Raw genomic sequence first — 21,415 nt, 5'->3', positions numbered from 1 at the left:
CACCATTTATTGAACAGACTGTCTTTACCCCATCGTACATTCTTGCTTCCATTGTCGTAGATTAAATGGCCATACAGGCATGGATTTATTTCTGGACTCTCTATTCTGTTCCATTGATCTATGTGTCTGTTTTTCTGTGGGAGGCCTTTTCTGATTCCCACTCCTCCTCCCATCATCTGCTCCTTACTCCTCCTATCACTGACCCAGGTTCTAGGAGGTATTTATTTATTTGCATCCTGGCCCCAGGAAGGCCAGACTTAGCATCAAATCCTGTGACCCTGGGCAAGGCCCCTGACTTCTCTGTGTCTCATGGAAGGATGATTTTTCACAGTTAGCCTCCTTATGAGAAAGAGAGATGAATTCCCAGCCCCTGGCTTCTTGTAAGCACCGTTCTCATAGCTCAGTAGCGTGGGCCTCTCCCCACAGTGGCTTGGACCACGGGGGACCCTCCCTGTTTTTTTCTAGCCGACCCTGAAATCTTCGGGGTCCCAATTCTGCTGCTGGAGGCTAGAAGTAGAAAAAGGCTAAGTGTGGGGGAGGAGGAAGAACATATTGAGACGATTTTGTTCTCTGCTGTGTCCCCAGCACCTGGAACAGTGCCTAGCACGTAGTAGGTGCATAAGAAATGCCTTTTGAGCACCTTAACTGGGCCTGGCTCTGTGCTGGGGGATTTATACCTGTGCTGCAAGGGAAGGGAGCAGCAGACTCACTCTACAGGTAAGAAAGCTGGAGCCAAGTGAGGCAAAGTCACAGCCAGGAAGTGGGAGAACTGAAAATTGGACTCAATTTTTCTTTCTTGCTGAGCCTGTGGCCATTCCAATCCAATAAGGAAAACTGTCTGGAGTGTTAAGTTGGAACCAAGAATATTTTGTCAGTCACTCCACAAACAGCGTTTAGCTCCCGTTCCAATTCTGGGACTACAAAGGTGAGACAAGGTCCACACCTGCTGAACGATGGCACCCAGGAGGTGCCCAGCATTGGCAGAACAATAAATAAGTGCTAAGATTGAAATCTCATGCTGCTATTAACAGCTTATGGTTATCGAGCGCGCACTGCAAGGCCAGTTCTGTGGTTTTCTTACCTGCAAAATGCACATAATGATGGCGCCCACCTTGGCAGGAGTGAGGACCTCAGCATAGTTCTTAATCCCCTCAGTAGCCACTGAAGGTGCAGAGTATCATTCACCCCCATTCTGCAGGTGAGAAAAGGAGGTCCAAAGAGTTGGAGCCACTGCCCAGGTAGCTTGAAGCTCAGGTGTATGTTCTGGCTTCCTGCTGCATTGTGGGTCAAGCAGGGTCACTGTGTGTGTGATGGTGTTTTGGGGGCGAGTGGATGCCATCCTAGGGACGCGGTTCCAGGTAAGTCCCAGAGGTGGCACCAGGGTGCCAGCTTGAGTGCCATTTTTAAAAGAACCAGCAGAGGGCGCCCTTGAACTGTGACGTCTGCCGGAGCGAAGCACCTGTTCTTGGCTCCAGCCGCTCTGGCCTTTGGGTGATGGCCTGGGGGTTGCTGAGGGCTGGCATAGGGAATGGTGACCTGTCCTCAGGGACCTGGGGCATCCTGAACAGAGGCTTGCGTGGCTTAGGACTTCTGAGGGATGAAAAAGGGTGGCTGGTTCCAGAAGGGGTGAGGTAGGTAGGCATGTGGTCCTGGAGCTACCTGGCCTCTGCTTATTTGGGGGCCTCTCTTTTCCAAACCTTGGTTTTCTCATCTGCAGAATGGCCGTGATCCTAGTATTCAGCTTGAGGATGGCTTGAGGATTGATGCAAGAGTGAAAGTGGCAGGCCCAGCCCAGATCCTGACCCAGGGATGCTTGAGAAGGGCTAGCTGGTCGCAGTGGGAGGAGGTCCTCACCTTTTGCCCCCTCCCCAGGCCCTGATCAGATGGCTCCTGTCAGTCATTTCTTCCATGCGTGGCAGCCACACGCCCCATACCAGGTATTTCATTCCTACATAATTGACATCCCGAGGAAACCGAGACTCATAGAGTAAGGCCACATGTTCCCAGTCACCCTAGTTTGGGGGTTCCCAGCCCTGGCTGTGAGACTCCCCTGGGAGCTTTTAAAAAGTCCTGATGGTAGAGTAGTGACATTGGGCCCCTTTGGGGGTGGGGTCGCGCATCAGTATTGTTTTAAACTTCCCAGGTGATTGCGTTGAGTAGCTAACATGGGACACGACTGTCCTGGAGCTGGGAAAGGGCAGAGCCAGGTCGCAGGGGAAGTCCGTCTGACCTCTTGTCAAAGCAACTCCCCATTTCACCCGAGGGAAGGCCGGGAAGTCCTGCTCTGGAGGCTGGGGTTTGGACTGCTCTGTCTCCAGGGCCCAGAGCAGCATGTGTTCCACAGCAGGGCCCAGTCTGAAATCTTTGAATGGCTCTAGGGCACTGAGATCCCCCTCTTGCCCCCTGCTTCCTTACAGCGACCTAGCCCCCTAAAGCCCCAGCCCAGTCCTTCCCCTCAGAAAATGGGCTCTTAATGGCCTGAGGCAGGTATGTAATTAACAAACAACAGTTCTGGCATTAGCACAAGTGAGCTCCTGGTCTGGGGCACGGTTGGCATTGGTTGTTAATCCCCAAAGTCGGCTTTATCTCCTGAGAGCTTTTCCCTCCTGCTCTGCCACCTCTGCCCTGAGGCAGCTCAGCCCAGCCCGGGAATGAGAGATGAGCTGGAGTCCCGCCCTCCTCCTCCCTCTTCTCTCCCCTCTCTCTTTGTTCCCTCCTCCTCCCCTCCTCCCTCCCCTCTCTTCTCGCCTCTCTGCCTCCAGCATCTCTCCTGGGCCCACTCTGAGTGACCTGATGCTTCCCGATTAAGAATGTGGCTTTGTCGCCAAGCTCCCAGAACACGTTAAAATGCAAATGGGAGGCCCTGGGAGGAGTGTGGGTTTTCTCCATTAGCATTTTATTGTGGAACTTTGGAACCTTCATCGAGGAAGGGGGCCTTGGAGACTGAGCAGGGAGGCTCCCTCCTGTCACAGATAACAATAATCAGAGCTTCCTTTTGTTGTGAGCACTCCAGGAGATGCTCTTTATGGATGATTACAGAGAAGCTAACGATTGAGCATCCCCTGGGCCCCACTTGCTGGGCAAGTGCTTTACGTGAATTCATTCATTCATTCCGTGGAGCCCACCGCCCTGCAGAAGCTGGATTGTCACTGCCCAACAGCAGCCAGGCTTTGGGTTTTGTTTTTGGTATTTAAGAGCCTTAGGTTTTTCAGGTTCTGTTATTATCTGTTAGGACACCATGCATGTCCCCGATCCAAACTCCCAGATTCCCACATGTGATAGAACAGGACTGGCAAACCACAGAGCCCCAGGGCCAGAGCTGGCCTGCTGCCTGTTTTTGTAAATAAAGTTTTATTGGAACATAGCTATGCCCATTCATTGACACATCTCTGTGGCTGCTTTCCAGCTACAATGGCACAATTGAGTAGTTGTGACGGAGGCTGTATAGCCCCCAAAGTAAAAAATATTTACTATCTGGCCCTTTTCAGAAAGTTTGCCAGTTCTGTTATATAGAATTGTAATTATAAGAAGCACCAGCTTATAGAATCAAACAACCTGGGGTTTGGGTTCAGATCCTGGCTCTGCAATACACTGCTGTTCAACTCTGTGTAAGTTCTTACACTCTCTGGTCCTCAGTCTCCACATCTGTGAGATGGGGCTGATTACCCATTGCACCTCACGGGTAGCTGTGAAACCAAAGGAGGAGTGCTTATTGGGCACTTGATGCTGTCTGGCATGCAGCCATGATCGGGGAATGCTGACTTGTTACCAGCGATAACGGGAGGGCCTCCTCCGAGTGACTTTTATTTGTTTTACATTCTGGGCCTTTGCATAAGATTGCAGGAAGAATGGCCTTGGTGGGTGCTCTTGAGCTTGTAGTCTGATTGGGCCTCTTCCTACAGAACTAACCAGCCTGGTAGATTCCTGGGGCCACAGGGGATCCCCAGGGAGGTAACAGGTTTGGGGTTCCCAGGACAGGCAAGCTGTGCTGACTGTATCCATTATCTATTGCTTAGGATGAATTCTAATGAATACAAATGACCCCAAAACTTAGTGGCTTAAACAGTTGCCATCTCATAACTTCTGTGGGTCAGGAATTCAAGAATGCCGTACCTAAGAGGTTCTGGCTCAGGGTATCTTGTGAGGTTACATTCAAGCTGTCGGCCAGGCCTGCAGTGTCATCCAAAGGCTTGACCTGACTGGAGGACCTACTTCCCCTGTGGCTCCCTCACACGGTTATTGGCTGGAGGCCTCAGTTCCTCACCACGTGGGCTTCTCCACAGGCTGCGTGCATATCCTCAAACATGGCAGCTGGCGTTCCCCAGAGCAAGAGAGCAAGGAGGAAGTCGAATCTTTATGACCTCCCCTTGGAAGTCACATTTTCATTCTTATTCATGATAATTCATCCTAGGTCCATCCCACACTGTTAGACTCCGCTTCTTGGGGGACATTGAGAACCACCACACTGACCCTCCAGGGGCCATTCAGGAGCACAGTCCCAATGGTGCTTAGGGTTGGCCTGAGGAGCAGCAGGAATAACAATCACCCCATTGCTCAGCTCCTGCTGTTGGCCAGGGGCTCAGACACTTGAGCTAATTCAATCCCAGTCTGGGGCTGTTTGGGCAAAGAACAAAGTGGTAGAGTGTAGTAGACATAAGCATTTTAACCCCCAATTCAATGGTGCCTGACGTTTTTCAATTTAAATTTAAAGCACTCCTGTGTGCTCTGTCCCAGGCGCTGTACTCGGCTCAAGGGAAACACAGATGAGTGAAAGAGTGGCCACCCTCCAGATGCTTACAGTAAAGGGAGAGAGAATTAAGACCTAATAATTTCAATACAGTGTGACCAGAACTGGAAGATTGATGAATGAATGAATGAATGAATGGATGAATGAATGAATGAATGAATGAATGAATACAGACAAAAGAAAGAGGAATCAGATTTGCTGGGACATCTTTCTCAAAAAAGAGCCTATTGTGTTGGACTTTGAAGGAAGAATAGGAGTTCACTGGCAAAGGAAGAGAGCATTCCAGGCAGGGGGAACAGCCTGTGCAAAGGCATGAAGGGGGCTGGCAAGCCCAGTGTACTTGAGGAACGGTGAGCAGTTTGGGGAGTATGGGCAAGTGGCAGGAAGTGAGGCTGCAGGTAGTTTAGGCCAGATTGTGACGGCTGAAAGCTGGGCTAAGAAGCTGACTTTATGATCAACATATCCCAAAATGTATTTTCTGATTCATGGTTCTGTAAGATGTTAACAGACTCTAAGGTTAAGTTTAGGAAGGCCAAGGTTAAGCACAATTAAAGCAGCTTTCTTACTGCAGGACTTCTCAGAGCCTTTGATTTTCTAACATGCATGGGAATCTACAAGAAAAGGATGGAGTAGATGGGATTCAGTCAACGTTCAAATACATGGGATTCCCAAACTCATTTGATCGTGGAAACCCCTTTTTGAGGGAGCCTCGGGAGGTCAGTGTTCCAGGGAACACACTTTGGAAAATGCTGCTTGTAAATTATTGTCAAGAACTAACACATGTTCTAAGTAGGTATGTGGCATGATCAGATTGGCAGTTTCTGGCTGCTGTTTGGAGGGCAGACCAAAGAGGGAGAAGCCAGGAGGCAGAGGAACTAGTTAGGGGCATGAGGAGGGAGAAGAAATGATGTCAGAGATATAGAGGGGGTGGCATCTGAGGGCTTGGTGGTTGATTAATTTGGCTGGGGATTGGAGGGTGAAGAGGAAAAGGAAAAACTGTGGCTAACGCTCTGGTTTCTGGCAGACTGTGATGTCATTGACTCAGACGGGAAGAATGAAGGAAGGTGTTTGGTGGAGTAAATGGTGTGGGTACTTCAATGTTATAGATCTGTAACTAGGCTTGGCCAGATTACCTTTATTCAATTTATGGGAAAGGGAAGACAACGAATTCAACACCTCGGAGGAAAAGGAAAAATTCCTTGAAAAAGCACATCTTACCAAAACTGACAGAAGATGGAAACAGAAAAGCTGACTAGCACCATATCTATTCAAGAAACCAAATTTGTAATGAAAAGTCTTTCCACAAAGAAAATTCCAGGCCCAGACAATTTCACTGGTGAATTCAATGTAACATACAAAGAAGAAACAACACTGGTTTTTCAACAACACACACCTTCAGAAAATCGTAAGTGGGAGAGGTAACTTCACGCCTGGCTTCCGCTCAGAGAGGCCTCTGTTATAATTCAAGCTCTGTTGCTTTTATCCGTTCAGTCATGTTTTGACTCCCTACCACGTGTATGTGTCAGACACTGTTCTAGCCCCTGAAGTTACCGTAGTGAACAAAGCGGGTAAAACTCACTGTTCTCACCAAGTTAGGCAAGGTCAAGTGGCTCACTGAACTCTCCTGAGCCTCAGGTTCTTCATCTGTGAAGTGGGGACAGCAGTGATCTCTTTCCTGAGAGTTGTCAGGACGCACAGTGACGGTGAGGGGAGGGAGGGAGGCAGGCAGCCAGCAGCAGGCAGTTCCCCAGCGGCCACTGATGCTTGTCTCTCTGTCGTGTGTGTACGTGTGTGTTCCATGGCTGCCCTCTCAGGCTTTAAAATGTGTGTCAGCAGCAGCAGCAGCAGCCATGATGAGGCTCCCGTCCTGAGTGACAAGCATCTGGATGTGCCCAACATCATCATCACCCCCCCGACCCCCACGGGCATGATGCTGCCAAGGGACTCCAGACGGACAGGTGAGGTGACCCTGCCCCGCTGCCAAGCCAGGTCGAGGTCAGGTCTGGGGGCATCTGGCTGGGGACAGCTCCTTTCTGTGTCATGGGTCTGAGCTCATGTTCCCACCTCCCCTGGGTTTATTAAAAATTTACCGTCGGATATTACTCTCCACCATGGGCCCCTCGCCGTGGCACCAGCCTCAGCAAGATGTGGCATGTTAAGTAATTAGCTCGACAGCCCCTGCCGGCAGCCGAGCGAGTGATGGATGGGGCTGGGTGGGCTCGCCAAGGTAATTGATGGATGTGCCTTCCCCTGCCCGCCAGGCGACTGGTACTCCATCTTGCTGGCCGCAGCAGTTCAGCAGGACAGGACAGGCTTGAAAGCAAACCCACGCCAGACTGGGGCCGATCTCTGGGCCTTCTGGATGCAGCTCGCATCCGAAAGGGGAGAGACGATAGAATTGTTCACAGAGAGAGGGAGAGAGAGAAAGCCTGAAATTGGTGCTTCCACATGCCCCCCTGTAGATACTATTGGAGCTGTTGGGACAAGTTATTCATTTATTCATTAAACAGATGAATTGAGCCAGATCTGGGGTAGGTTCTGAGGCTGCTGTTGTGAATAATAATAACAACAACAACAAAAATAAAGTAATGGTTCTGTAGCATTAATTGAGCCTTCACAGTAACTGAGTTTGGTCCAGGTTTCATCCCCATTTTTAAGTGGGTAAACTGAGGTTCAGAGAGGTTGAGACACTCGCCGTACAGCTGGTAAGTGGCAGAGCTGGGATTCCGACCCAGGCTTTGTGATCTGGAGCTCACCCTGTGGGACCCCTCATTGAGACGCCCTCCCAGTGGCTAGCATCAGCCAACTAGCCACGCCGACATGAGTCCTGCGTGGCTTCACGTGGGGGACAGAGGCTGACAAGGCTGATATAGAGCTTATGGAAGTCTGGTGAGGGGCACTTAGGCAGACTTTTCCAGATGTGCTGAGTTTGGATCTCAGCTTGCCCACCAGGGCAAGTGACCTGGAGAAAGACATTGGACTCTGGGCCAGGCCTGTGCAGTTACCGGGGCTGGGCCATGCTCAGTAAGGATTGTAATTGGCCACATTCCTATTTCACCTGCCCAAGTGCCAGGCACTGGGCTAAATGCTTTTTACAAATCTCATTTAATTCTCATTCCAACCTTATGGGCTGTGAGTACTGCCCTTCTCTCTAGCTTATACATGAGGAAACTGAGGTTCAGCGGGAGAGTGACTCACCCAAGAGCATATAGCAAGGTGGGAAAAGAGCTGGACTCCTGCTCCATTGTCGCATCAGAGAGCTCAGTGTGGGTAATAGAGGCCCAGGTCCTTGGCTCTGCCATTACGCTCCCTTCTCTCTCCGAGCCTCAGTATCCCCATCTGTGAAATGGGATCCTAACCACCTTCCCTGCCCCTGGGTCCGTGTGAGTGCCGGACAGACTTGTGGTTACTCTATAAGGTCTGTGGGGTGAGAGCCTGGAGGCTCTGGGTCCCCAGGGGGATTCCTAACCCTGGGAGAGGTTTCTTTTAAGTTTAAGCAGTTCCAGGATCCTCTTAGTGCAGAGGGACGAGCACAGGAGTCCCCTCTTGTCTTGTCCGAAGACACAGATCAGACTCAACCCTACCCTTTCCCCACTCAGAGAAGAGAAGCATAGGAGAAAGGGTACAGACTTGGAGTCAGAAAACCCTGAGTTGAGATCGTGGCTCTGCCACTCATCAGCATGTGACTTTGAGCAGGAAGCGCCACCTCCCTGAGCCTCAGTTTAACTATCTGTAAAATGGAGACAGTAATAGTGCTTCAGAGAGATTGTGAAGGATTTGAGACAAGGAAAGTCAAGGGCTGATTTCTCATGGTGTGTTGTCTGTCTTCTTGCCAGTGATATTTAGGGCAGGAGGAAAGACCGCCAGACCTGGGTGGCACGTCCTCCAGGCCTGAGGGCTCTGAGTGATGATCAGATAGCTGGGGCTTCCCCAGGCAGCGAGGAATTAGAGAGAACTCCAGCCCTGCCGGACCATCCTGCTGACTTGGAGCAGGTCTCCCCTCTCTGAGCCTCAACTTCCTATCTCTAGAACCGCCCAGCCCTGGGCTTAAAGAGAGTGAGCCCAGGGTGGGCCTAGGGGTACATAATCCCAGGGATCTCAGCCAGGGATCAGGAGAGCTTGGCACTGAGTGTGAGCTGAGGAGTGTGGGGGAAATCCTAGGAAGCGCAGCGTCTTTGGGGTACCCTCTCAGCGTCCGTTGACACCCTGGCCCATATGGTGGGGAGCGTAGGGTGATGGTTCAAAACAAGGAGCCCAGAAGCACCAGCCCCGGAGCCCCCAGGGAAAGGGGGCCTGGATGGGATGGGGGGTCCATCCAGATGTTGATCCCCTCTCTATCTCCTAGTCTGGCTGGATGAAATGGGGTCATGTCCGGAAGATGGAGAAATAGACCCTGAAGCCTGAGGAGGAGGAGGCACAGATCCGGGATTTGTCAGCACTGGCTCCTGCTCTGGCCATCCCTCATTCCACGTGTCCCCAGCGGGGGGCGTAGCTGCCTGGGACAGATGTTCTGAGTATGCTGGATAGGAAAAAGGAGTAATTCCGGCACTTAACCAGAAGAGGTGTGGCAAAATGAGCAAGGAACCAGCCCTGCATGCTTCCAGAACAATGTTTCCCTGGCCCCATTGAGTGGAGCGGACCTCTAACGCCTACACGTTATTCCGGACCCCAGGGCCATGGTGACGGCCATCAGGGTGCTAGGGAAAAGCTTTCTTCTGGACACACCCCAGCTTCCTGGGCCATGCAGACAGTACCCAGGAGGTCAACACACACAAGAACTTCTTGCAAAGGAGTGGCTCCGTTTTTTACAAGTTGTTTTACAGATATTGAAGCTGTCCAAAAAATGATTTCTAATTTCTTTTTTGCATTATAAATAAAGATCCTCTGTAACAAATGGTGAACTCTGCTTCTTGGGCTGGGTGGAGGAGATGGAGCACACCTGGATTCAGAGGTGGGTTTAAGAGAATCACTTATCGTGGAGATCTGGCTGGTAAAGAACATTTAGATGGTCTCGGGCCCCTCAATTTGCAGACCACAGTGTCGGCCTGGATGTGACCACGTACATGGCTCTGAAGTCACATGGACGTCATTTGAGTCCCAGCTCCGCTCCAGCCAGCTGTGGGATCCTGGTAATAGGATGGAAAGCAATGGTTTTTGTATTTTTTATTTACTTTTTATTTTTTTAATAAATGTTTTAATTTTTAAATTTTTTTAAGGAGGGCGCAGCTCACAGTGGCCCATGTGGGAATCGAACCGGCAACCCTGGTGTTATTAGCACCACGTTCTAACCAACTGAGCTAACTGGCCACCCCTGTATTTTTTAAAGAACACCAAATTGTTGGTGTCCCCCTCACCCATAGAGTGTTCTGATCATGGTGTGTGTGTTCATGTTTGTTTTCTTTGGCTTCTGTCAGGCTAAACTGTGGCTTCTCCTGGCTTTGGTTTGTCTGCTCTCTTAGTTGGGTTCTCCCAGAAACACAGCCCGGGCCATGGCTTTGCAAGCAAGGAGTCTATTTGGGAAGTGATCCTGGGGTACACAGGTAGGGGAGAGGGAAGTGCAGTTACGAGGTCCCCAAAGCCACTATCAGGTTGAATAATTCGCTAGAAGGACTCACAGAGTCAGCAAATCCATTATAGGTGTGGTTATGGTTTATTATAACAAAAGGATGATGAGCTAAATCAGCAAAGGGAAGAAGCCCAAAGTGGGGGGTCCAGAAGAAACCAGGCACGAGCCGCTAGGAAACTCACACAGGCAGCACTTAATTCTCCCGGCAGCGGTGGTGACATGCGTGGGGTATTGCCAACCAGGGACACTCATCTGAGCCTTAGTGTCCAGAATTTTCATTGGGAGTTGGTTATGTAGACATGGCTGCCCACATGGTAGCCTCAGGCTCCAGCCCTTCCAGAGGGCAGGCAGATATCACATGACCCAGGCCCCACTGTACCTCCCATTGTAGACTGTCCTGTATGGCCCAAGGCCCAGGTAAACAAAGAGACCCCTATCACACAAGGCATTCCAATGTTTACAGTCACCTCCTGGGAGCCAAGGACAGAGGCCAGACCTATGGGCACAGTTCATTCTTTATAAGAATTGAGGCCAGGAAGGGAAGGAGCCATCAGGGGTCTGGAGCCAGTCCTCTCCTCAACCCAGACACACTGGACCACTGAGGGCCCAACTGTACGGTGGGCCCCACAGTCAGGACTGGTTCTGTGGGTCTGCAACTTGTGTGTTCCAACAGGACCCACCCTCAGAAGGACCTGCACGTGTATTGACACTCTGCTTTCACCGCCTAGAGATTCTTAATCCTTGTCGAACAAAGGCCTGTGTGTTCATTTGGGCACTGGGACCCACAAATGATACAATGGATACTGCTTCTAGCCCACCTCTCTGTGGGAGCCAGGTCACAGGCATATGTGGGATGGGAGATATTGTTGTGGCCATTATTGGAACCACCATCTGCCACTTGGTTCATGCAGGCCCCTGTCCCCAGAATGCCTTTGCTTTTCTTTCCCGCCCGAACCCCTTGGCAAGGCCCCCTCCACGCTGGGCCCTACAATGGGAAGTCTTTTCTGTCTCAGCTCCCACCGCACCCTGTGAGCTCCACTCCTCTCCTGGGGCAGGACACCCTTTCATTGTTTCATAATCACTGATGAGCAAGTTGTCAGACGAAGGGGTGCCCCTGTCAGTTGGGGCTCGGGACAAAAGGCTGATACAAACTATACCCAATCCCTGGGTACCCTCACACACAACCCTTAGAAAATAAAGCATGTAAGTCAGGAACTCAGTCTCACACACCCTGTGTTCCCAGGCCTCACACAAACAGGTGCTCAAGAGTTTGATTTATTTAGCACTCATTGCTTGCCAGGTGCCAGGACTGTTCTTACATATATTTTAACTCATGGAAACTCTGTGACATAGTGTATTAGTCAGTTTTCTTTTTGTGGTGTAACAAACAACCCCCTGCTATAGATTGAATGTTTGTGTGCCCCCCAAATCCATATATTGAAACCTAACCGCCAATGTGATGGTATTAGGAGGTAGGGCCTTTGGGAGTGATTAGGTCACGAGAGTGGAGCCCCCCTGAATGAGGTTAGTGCCCTTACAAAAGAGATTCCAGAGACATCCATGTGAAGACATGGCCAACTATCGACCAGGAAGTGGACACTGAATCTGCTAGCACCTTGATCTTGGATTTCCCAGCCTCCAACTGTGAGCAAAAGATTTCTGTTGTTTATAAACCACCTCTTCTATGGCATTCTGTTACAGCAGCCCAATGGACTGGGACGCCCCTACCCCCCCAAACTCAGTGGCTTAGAACAACAAGCACTGATCTCTCACTCACTGATCTCTGGGTAGGCCACGGCTCTGCTGAGTAGCTGCAGGAGTTGGGCTTTCTCCGGCTGCCGTTGGGTGCAAGTCGGCTTCATGTGTCACCTCGTTCTGTGACCAGCAGCTACCAGAGTTACGTTCTCATCATGGCAGAAGCACGGAGCACAAGGCAGGCCAGGCAAGTGCACTCACGCTTCTGCTCATGACTTGTGAGCAGTACTGTTCCCTCTGGAACCCCGGGGGGTGCTGGGCCTCTGGGCTGGGGCTGGGTGCTCACGCTGATAGCCGGCTAGGGGGAGCCCAACATCTCTCTGGGCACTGCTCAGAGACCTCCAGCCCACTCAGCAACCTGCTGTAGCTAATCAGTGTTTCTTCCACGCTTTTAGTGCCCATGGCAACAGGAAGAGGGCTGACACTGGAGACCACGCAGGAGGGGCTGCCAGAAGCTGCAGCCCCAGGACGCTAGACTTGGCTTTCTCTCAGAGGCTGGAGTGAGGTCTCTTGTTCTCCTGGAGAAAGGTCCTGGGGCCCAAGATGTCCACACCAGTCCTGGAGGGCTCATCCCTGGTGAAGCCAGCACTGAGAAGGGCGTTACCCCAGAATGGTGCCTGCTGAGTAACAGGAGAGAAACCTTTCCTGGTGACATCTGCAGCCCAACCTGCAGGAAACCCTGTGACACTACTCGCTGCCCAGTATTACTCCCTAAGCCTCTGCCTTCGAACAAGCTCTGTCATCCCCCCAAGGGAGGGGTGAGGTAAAGGGGCCTGCTTAGTATAAGCTCTCCCTCAGAGACCCATGAGAGTGGGAGCAGGGTACCCCACTGTAGCCCCAGCGTCCCTCTTAGGAGCTATGGGAAAGAATGGGGGAGGGGGTACAACCAAGGGCTTTGGTGTCAGCCAGACCCACATTGTGTTGTGCGAGCTGGGAAAGTCACTGAACTTCTTGGAACCTTTTCTTCACCTGTAAAGTGAGGATAATAACAGGGCCTTCCTTTCCAGGCTTTTTCTAGTGTAAGAGAAGGTGGGGTGGGGGTGGGGAGTGCCGGGGAGTTAATCTCTCGGGAAACACCCCTATGGATGGGAGTTAGTGGATAATAACCCCACCTTCCTTGCCCCCTGTGGTGGAGGTGAGACTGCTGGGAAGAATGTTTTAGTCTATCTACATCTTCTCAAAGTTGAATGTGCTCTCAATAGGGATCTGGTTCAAATGCAGATTCTGTTTGGGGAGGTCTGGGTTGTGGGGGGGGGTCTGGGTTGGGGCCTTTCTAACCAGCTCCCAGGGCCTCTGATGCTGCTGGCCCGTGAATCCCACTTTGAGTAGCGAGGGTTCCTAGCAGCCCAGAGATTCCCATGGGTTCTGAGCCAGGTTGTAGCAATAGAAAACTGTTCTTTAACCTGAATCGGCTCCTCTGGAGTGCCCCCTCCCTTCTTGGTGTCCCTGGAATTGCCTTCCAAATAACCTCCGTCCACTTAAAGCCTTGCTGGGGGCCAGCTTCCCAGACAAACACAAGATCCAGCCCTGTGTTCCATTTATCAGCTGGGTGACCTTGAAAAAGTTACTTACCCTCTCTGAGCCTTGGTTTCCTCAGTCTCTAAATGGGGATATTAACTAGGTTGTTGGGAAGATTAAACGAATGAGCACGTATACGTAACTTAGAAGGATGATTCTAGAATGTTGGCAGTGATGCTGGTGTTTGCAAAGCCGTGCTTGAGAAGACCCACCAGGCCCACCTGTGCCATCACAACCTGTGGGGTTGCTGAGTTCTACGTGGATTTGAAGGTCAGGGGTGCTGTCTGGGTGGGGGTGGGTGCCTCTGTGGGACTGGTCTAGAATGACGATTTAGTCTGAACCTAAAACATGGCTCCTTGATTCTAATTTCCTGAGCTCGTTCCTCCATTTAGATACATCCTGGGGGATGGTTACTAATGTCTGCAGTTTATTTTTCTTTCATTTCGTTTTATTTTGAATGCCAAAGCCGCACATACTGATTAAAATCAACAACAAAAAAGCCTTGTAAATGGCTCCCCGCAAAGTGTGTGTTGGGGGTGTGTGAAGAGTGGAGCGGTGGCCACTGTACATGGTGACCAAAGAGGAAATGGATGGACGTTAACTCTGGCCGTGGGCCATGCCCGATACCCATAACCCTGGTGTACCCTGGAGAAGTTCCCAGGTTCTAGGAGGCCAGGAATGTCCTGTCGGAGATTTGGGATCCGTGCTGTATGGTTCCAGGAGGGGAGGCTGGGAGGGGACAAAAGTGTGAAAACAGATGGAAATGTAATTTTTTAATGACAGCAGCAGATGGCAAAAAGACACAAGAGTGTGTTCGCACCATGTCGGAGCCATTTGAGAGCGTCTCCTCATCCATGATGTGTGCCTTGTGGCTGGCATGACGGTTCCCCCACCAAACCCGGAAGCTGGTGAGCTGCAGGGAGGAACCCGCAGGCCCTCAGAGGACAGGGCACACTGCCGGGCTGTGCAGGGGCACAAGTAGGTGGGGCGATACCCGTGGCCCCCTGGGTGGTTTCTAGCAGCATCCCCACGCCTGGCTTTTCTGGACACAGGCGGGCAATGGACGGGCTCTGCTGTCAGACAGTGGCTCCTCTTGGTCCCTGTGCCTGCTGCCCGAGGTCAGGCCATCGACACTGCTCACTTGGCCTTCCGCTCACAGGCTCCAGGTGAGTGTCCCGCTGCTGGACTGTGTCCCACCCTCACTCCATCCACGAGTGGTGTTCCTACGATGCAAATCCACTCTCTGTCCTGCATCCCTCTGATGGCCTCCCATTGTACTTGGGATCGTGTCCACTTTGTCAGAAATGGCTCACAAAGCAGGCCCTGGAGAGGTGGCCACTGCCTGTCTTTCTTGCTTCACTTCTCGCCACACTCAATGGGGACAATAATGCCTTGTGGGGCTGTCACAAGAAAAAGACATCTGGGGCCGGCCCGGTGGTTCAGGCAGTTAGAACTCTAGGCTCCTAACTCCAAAGGCTGCCGGTTCGATTCCCACATGGGCCAGTGGGCTCTCAACCACAAGGTTGCCGGTTCGACTCCCACAAGGGATGGTGGGCTGCACCCCCTGCAACTAGCAATGGCAACTGGACCTGGAGCTGAGCTGCGCCCTCCACAACTAAGACTGAAAGGACAACAACTTAACTAGGAAAAAAGCCCTGGAAGTACACACTGTTCCCCAATAAAGTCCTGTTCCCCTTCCCCAATGAAATCTTTAAGAAAAAAAGAAAAAGACATCACTTCTGCTAAGAGTAAGAGCCGCTGTCGGCAGAGCACAGCCCTGCTGGACACAGCTAAGAACCTTACCGGCCCAGGAGGCGGTGATGTTCAGAAGAGGTACAGCTGCAGCGGGGTGGCCCAAACCAATCAGAGCCACAGGTCAGTCCTGCAGGAGGTCATATTATCACCTCCACTTTAGAGACTGGCTGCAGGCTGTGGCTCAAGTCACAGCTGTGGCCCAGTGGGGGGTCCAGTTAGGAAAGCAAATCATGTCCTATTATCCATGCCCTGCCCTGGACCACACCACAGGGTTGTTTCAGCTGTGGCAAGGAAAGGAAGTTACCCCAGAGGAGGTGTTTTACATTCTGCATTTCTCTTTTGCTACCATGACTGAAATTCTAGCCCCCTCTTTAGATGGGTGACACCGCCAGCCGCAAGTCACTGCTTCCCCTGACTTCCCCGAAGACGAGATGAGAGAGGTTGCACTCAGTTTATCAGAGCAGTGGCTCTTAGGATCGGCCTGGGCCTGGGCCCTGCTGACTCCTTTGGTCCAAGTGTGGCCCGGGCATCGGGCAGGTGAGTCTCATGCACAGGCAGAGAACTTCTCAGCCATCTTCTCGATTCTTCACTGTAATTCATCATTTTCCTAGGCCACTGGTCTCGTCATTGTAAGAAAATTGCTCCACACAGCGGAGATTCAAACTAATCTAGGATTGAATGAACACGCTCTGCATAGGTGGGCCACAGGTCCTTCCCAAATGTGCTCAACCCAAGGATCACCTGTGGAGATGAATCAGCGGGCTGCTGGACCAACATCACGCACAGGAGTGAATGACCCTTCAGAGGACCCCAGTCCCCAATCAGTCACTGCGCAAGTGCTCAGTTTTCGCCTGTGGCTGCTGTACCGGCTAGTGTCTCTGTGGGACATTCCCATCATTGCAGAAAGACGCACTGCCTTCATCAGAAGTCTACACTGCTGACTCATTTTGGAGAACTGTTCTGCTGGTCTAAATTCTATGTGACCAAAAGCTATTGCAGTGTTGACTACCCTGAAGGGGGCAATCGGTTCACAGATTTGGGTGTGTTTTAGGTTCCACAGGGGAGACTTTTATTTTTTTTTTAATTTTATTGGGGAATATTGGGGAACAGTGTGTTTCTCCAGGGCCCATCAGCTCCAAGTCATCCTTCAATCTAGTTGTGGAGGGCGCAGCTCAGCTCCAAGTCCAGTCTCCGTTTTTCAATCTTTAGCTGCGGGGGGCGGTGCAGCCCCCCCATCCCATAGTGGAAATTGAACCGGCAACCTTGTTGTTGAGAGCTCGCTCTCTAACCAACTGAACCATCTGGCCGTCCCTCCAGAAGCTCAGTGGCAGCTCGTTGTCTTCAATCTAGTTGTGGAGGGCGCAGTTCACTGGCCCATGTGGGAATCGAACTGGCAACCCTGCTCTTCAGAGCTCGTGCTCTAACCAACTGAGCCATCTGACCGCCCCAGGGGAGACTTTTTAAAAATAAACTGTTGGTAAGAATAGCTTTAGATTTACAGAAAAGTTGCAAAGATAGTACAGAGGGTTCCCATCTACTGTCTCCTCTGTCCTTAATCATACATTACTCTGGTACATTTTTCACAATTAGGGAACTAATTTTGACACATTGTTATTAACTAAAGTCCATACTTTATTCACATTTCCTCAGAGTTTCCCCAGTGTCCTTTTGGTGGTGGTGTTCTGGGATCCCAATGACATTTAGTCATCGTGAGTCCTTAGGCTCTTTTGGGCCATGACAGTTTTTTAGACTCTCCTTGTTTTGATGACCTTGACAGTTTTGAGGAGAGCTGGTCAGATGTGTTGTAGAATGTCCCTCTATTGGGATTTGTCTGATGTTTTTCTCATGATTAGACTGGGGTTGTAGGTTTGGGAGGTAAAATGCCCTTCTCATCCATTATATCAAAGGTACATGCCATCACCATGGCTTATCACTGCTGATATTGACCTTGATCACTTGGCTCAGGTCTTGTTGGTCAGGTTTCTCCACTGTCACGTTACTCTTTTTCCGTTTCCATCCTGTTCTCTTTGGAAGAAAGTCTCTCTGGGCAGCCCACACTCAGGAGTGGGGAGTTATTTGTTGCCACCTTGAGGGCAGGAGATATATATAGATATATATATATATATAGATATATATGTATACACACACACATATATATATTTATATACACACACATATATAAATTTGAATTCTTCTGCAGGGGAGATTTGTCCCTTACCCCCATTTGTTTTATCTCCAACTCTTAATTCATTACTACATGGGGAATTCTAGCCTTTTAGTAGGGGTATTTTTTTTTTTTTATTGGGGAACAGTATGTTTTTCCAGGACCTATCAGCTCCATGTCAAGTTGTTGTTTCCAATCTAGTTGTGGGGGGCGCAGCTCAGTTCCAAGTCAAGTTGTTGTTTTTTTTTTTTCAATCTAGTTGTGGAGGGCGCAGCTCACTGGCCCATATGGGAATCGAACCGGTGACCTTGGTGTTATGAACACTGTGTTCCCACCACTGAGCCAACCGGCTGCCGCAGAGGTGTTTCTTACAACAGGAAATAATGGTTGTGAGGGCTTCCCCACCCCATCTCAAGTAGCACCCCACCTCCATCATTCCCAACTCCTCTCCTCCTTCCCCTTTAGTTTTCCTGCCTGTATACTGTCTTGTTTCCCCCTCTTTGAGAGGCCAGGTGGAATCTGGGCATTTGGAAGTCCTCTCTGGATCCTGATAGTCTGGATATGATTCCGTTTATTCTGGACAGAGTCTGGAACCAGAGTTAGACTGAATTGGGGCAAATCACTTCCTTCCCCAGTTTTCCCAATTATAACAGTCTCCTGGGGAGTGTGTTAAGTGTGTGGTTTCTGAGTCAGAAAGTCTGAGCCTGGAGCTTCGTGGAGGGCATTTTAAATCACAGCTTTATTGAGGAATAATTCACATATTATAAAATTCACCCTCTTAAAGTATACAATTCAGTGGTGTTTAGTATATTCAAGAGTGTGCAACCACCACCACTATCTAATTCCAGAACATTTCCCATCGTCCCCAAAAGAAACCCGGTACCCATTAACAGTCACTCCCCATTTCTCTCTCCCCTAGCTCCGGCAACAACTAATTTCCTTTCCGTCCGTACAGATTTACCTATTCTGGAGGCTCATATAAATGAATCATACATGGTTTTGGTGACTGGCTTCTTTCATGTAGTATAATTGTCACGCAGGGTGTCACACGGGGTCTCTAGTCCCGCTCCCCACATAAGAACACAGGACATGGTGAGGCCAAAAAGGAACACCCACGGAGCCACAGATAGGGGAGTCACACCACTATAGTCTCGCTGGCGGCTGGGCTGGAGACACAGGAAGCAGGAGCCACATGATCCGCAACCCGCCGTCCACTTGTCTCTGCCAACCAGCCTCACTTGCTAGCTGCAATCCATCTCTCTGCAATCCATAATCCACACTCCACCACGCCACGCCACGCTAGGACACCACACCACCACGCCACACCACTACACCACCACTTTGCTAGCTCAGCCACGGCAGTTCTATCAGTGTCTAATGGCTAACCGGTAACAGCTGATGGCCAACTAGTCACAGCTGATGGCCATGTACTACCTGAGCCAGCACCTTTCCATGTGAGGCCGAGAGCCTGGAAACTGCTCTCTGGGGCTCTGTCCCCACAATAATGTTTTTCAGGTTCACCCCCATTGTAGCAGGTATAGTGCTTCATTCCTGTTTATGACCAAATAATATTTCATAGTATGTATAGATCACATTTTGTTTATCCACTTCTCAGCAATGGACATTTGGGTCATTTCCACCTTTTGGCTGTTGTGAGTCATGCTGCTGTGAAGGGAAGTATATTTAACAAGTGCTCCAAGTGACCCTGATATACACTCAAGTTTGAGACTCTAAGATGCCACCATTTTGCAGTGTGTGTGATACTGCACACTGTCTCCTCTTATTCCCTGAACAGGGCAGTGAGGTCAGCAGCAGCACTGTCCCCATTTAACAGATAAGGACACCAGGACTCAGGTGACATGGACATGGGGCTCTGTTTCCTCGCCTACTCACCCACTGTCCCTCTCTGAACCTCGGCTTTCCCACCAGCTCTTTTCCTTTGCTCTTTTGCAGGCTGCAAAAGCTGGGAGGGAAGCCTCGCCAACTTTGGAATACAAATATTTGCCAGTGAAGAAAACATTCTCCCATCAATCAAAACCCAGACAAGTTGGCACACACTCTTTGCAGATGCGAGGGAGCTTCTGCTTAGGAGGGGCCAGGTAGTCTGCAGCTTCCCCTCCTCCCTAAACACCCCAGCTCCTTCTTTTCCTACCTCTTTTGCAGATGAGGAGACCGAGGTTCAGAGTGGTCACTTGCCCTTGGTCACCACAGCATCCAGAGGGACTTTATTTTCTTTGAAAGTACTTGTCTTAATAAATGATACACATGAAGGTAATCTCCAGGTCTGCAAATGACAATTTGCAGGGGAGATAAACAACAGATACGCTTTCCATGCCATCTGAGTGGGCAGAATTTAATTATATTTTTTATTAGTTTCAGGTGTACAAAACAACAGTGATTAGACATTTATATACCTTACAAAATGATAACTCCAATAAGTCTATTATTACCCATCTGACACTGTACATAGTTATTATATTATTGACTATGCTGTACTTTATATTCCTGTGACTATTTTTTAAAAGAATTATAGTTGACATTCAATATTATTTTATATTAATTTCAGGTGTACAGCATAGTGGTTAGACATTTATATAAATTATGAAGTGATCCCCTCATAAGTCTAATACTCATTTGACGCTATATATGGCTTTTACAATATTATTGACTATTTTTCTCATACTGTGCTTTACATCCCCGTGACTCTTTTGTAACTACCAATTTATACTTCTTAATCCCTTCACCTTTCTCATCCAGCCGTTCCGCCCCCTCCCATCTAGTAACCATCAGTTCTCTGTATCTATGAGTCTGTTTCTGTTTTGTTTAATTTGTTCTTTAGATTCCACATATAAGTGAGATCATATGGTATTTGTTTTTCTCAGTCTGACTTATTTCACTTAGCATAATACCCTCTAGGTCCATCCATGTTGTCGCAAAAACTTATATTATTTCATCTTCCCAACCCTACATGGGGCAGGTTTCAGGTGGTTAGAGGGGAAAGAATGGGGTTACCTGGGGGTGGGGCAGCTTTCCTGCAGAGATACAGAATCCTGGAATCCTCCTGTCCCCTATGCTTTTTCTTAGGGCCTAATGAGCAGGGTTTCAAATTCAAGTCCAGTCCACTGCTTGTCCCTGCCCATCCTGCACAGGCTGCCCACCTCCAGGAAGCTTTCCTGGCCTAAGCACCCCATCTGAATCACCCTGGTCCTGGTTACAATTCAGCTTTCTGTCCCCACCCCAGACACCCGAATCATAATTTTCTAGGAGTATGCATGTTACCATTCAGAATCTAGGAGAGTCTGACACAGCCGGGAGACTGAGAACCACTGTTGTTTCACACAAGCCCACTGTACAGAGTTCAACGAACAGATGAGCACATCAATACATATTTGCTGCAGTCTGCAAACTTGCCCCTTTGAAAGCCTCACCTGGGGTGCTTGCCAACATACAAATTCTGAGCCTTTCCCCCGAAGTTTCTGAATTGGAAGGTGTGGGTGGTGTGGAGCAATCCACATTTTAATAGATTTTTAACCAATGAGCATAGAGAAAGCAGATTTTGAAATGAAAGGCAACAACGCCTTCCCTCAATCCCATGGGGTGAAGCTGTGTCTGTCTAGCCAGGTAATGCTGTGACCGAATAAATGCATTTATTCCTGGCCCAGGAGTAAGGGGTATAGACTCGGTGTAGGCGGGTAGGCACCCAGGGCGGGTGAAGAGACAAAGAAACATAGTGCAGATGCTGGAGGGCAGGCGGCACCAAGTGCGGGGCCCACAGATGAGGGCGGGGCCCCGTGCTGCCCGCGAAGGGGCGGGGCCCCGTGCTGCCCGCGAAGGGGCGGGGCCCCGTGCTGTCCGCGAAGGGGCGGGGCCCCGTGTTGTCCGCGAAGGGGCGGGGCCGGACTGCGGGGGC

The 21,415-nt window shown here is 50.1% G+C and overlaps 1 protein-coding gene across 1 annotated transcript in view; it reads left to right on the top strand.

The window, feature by feature from the left end:
* LOC308489775 (uncharacterized protein C16orf74) overlaps positions 1-9,635 on the top strand; it is a 30,152-nt gene extending 20,517 nt beyond the window's left edge. The window contains exons 3-4 of the mRNA XM_081031370.1: positions 6,562-6,705; positions 9,093-9,635. Of these exons, the coding sequence (XP_080887496.1) occupies positions 6,562-6,705; positions 9,093-9,151 (203 nt within the window). The 3' untranslated portion in view covers positions 9,152-9,635. The remainder of the gene's footprint in view (positions 1-6,561; positions 6,706-9,092) is intronic.
* The last annotated feature ends 11,780 nt before the right edge of the window (positions 9,636-21,415 follow it).

Source organism: Rhinolophus hipposideros, assembly GCF_964194185.1.
Source record: "Rhinolophus hipposideros genome assembly, chromosome: 21".
In the NCBI taxonomy this organism is placed as follows: Eukaryota; Metazoa; Chordata; class Mammalia; order Chiroptera; family Rhinolophidae; genus Rhinolophus; species Rhinolophus hipposideros.
Note: the sequence above shows the minus strand (reverse complement) of the source record. Positions and strands in the feature narration are given on the sequence as shown.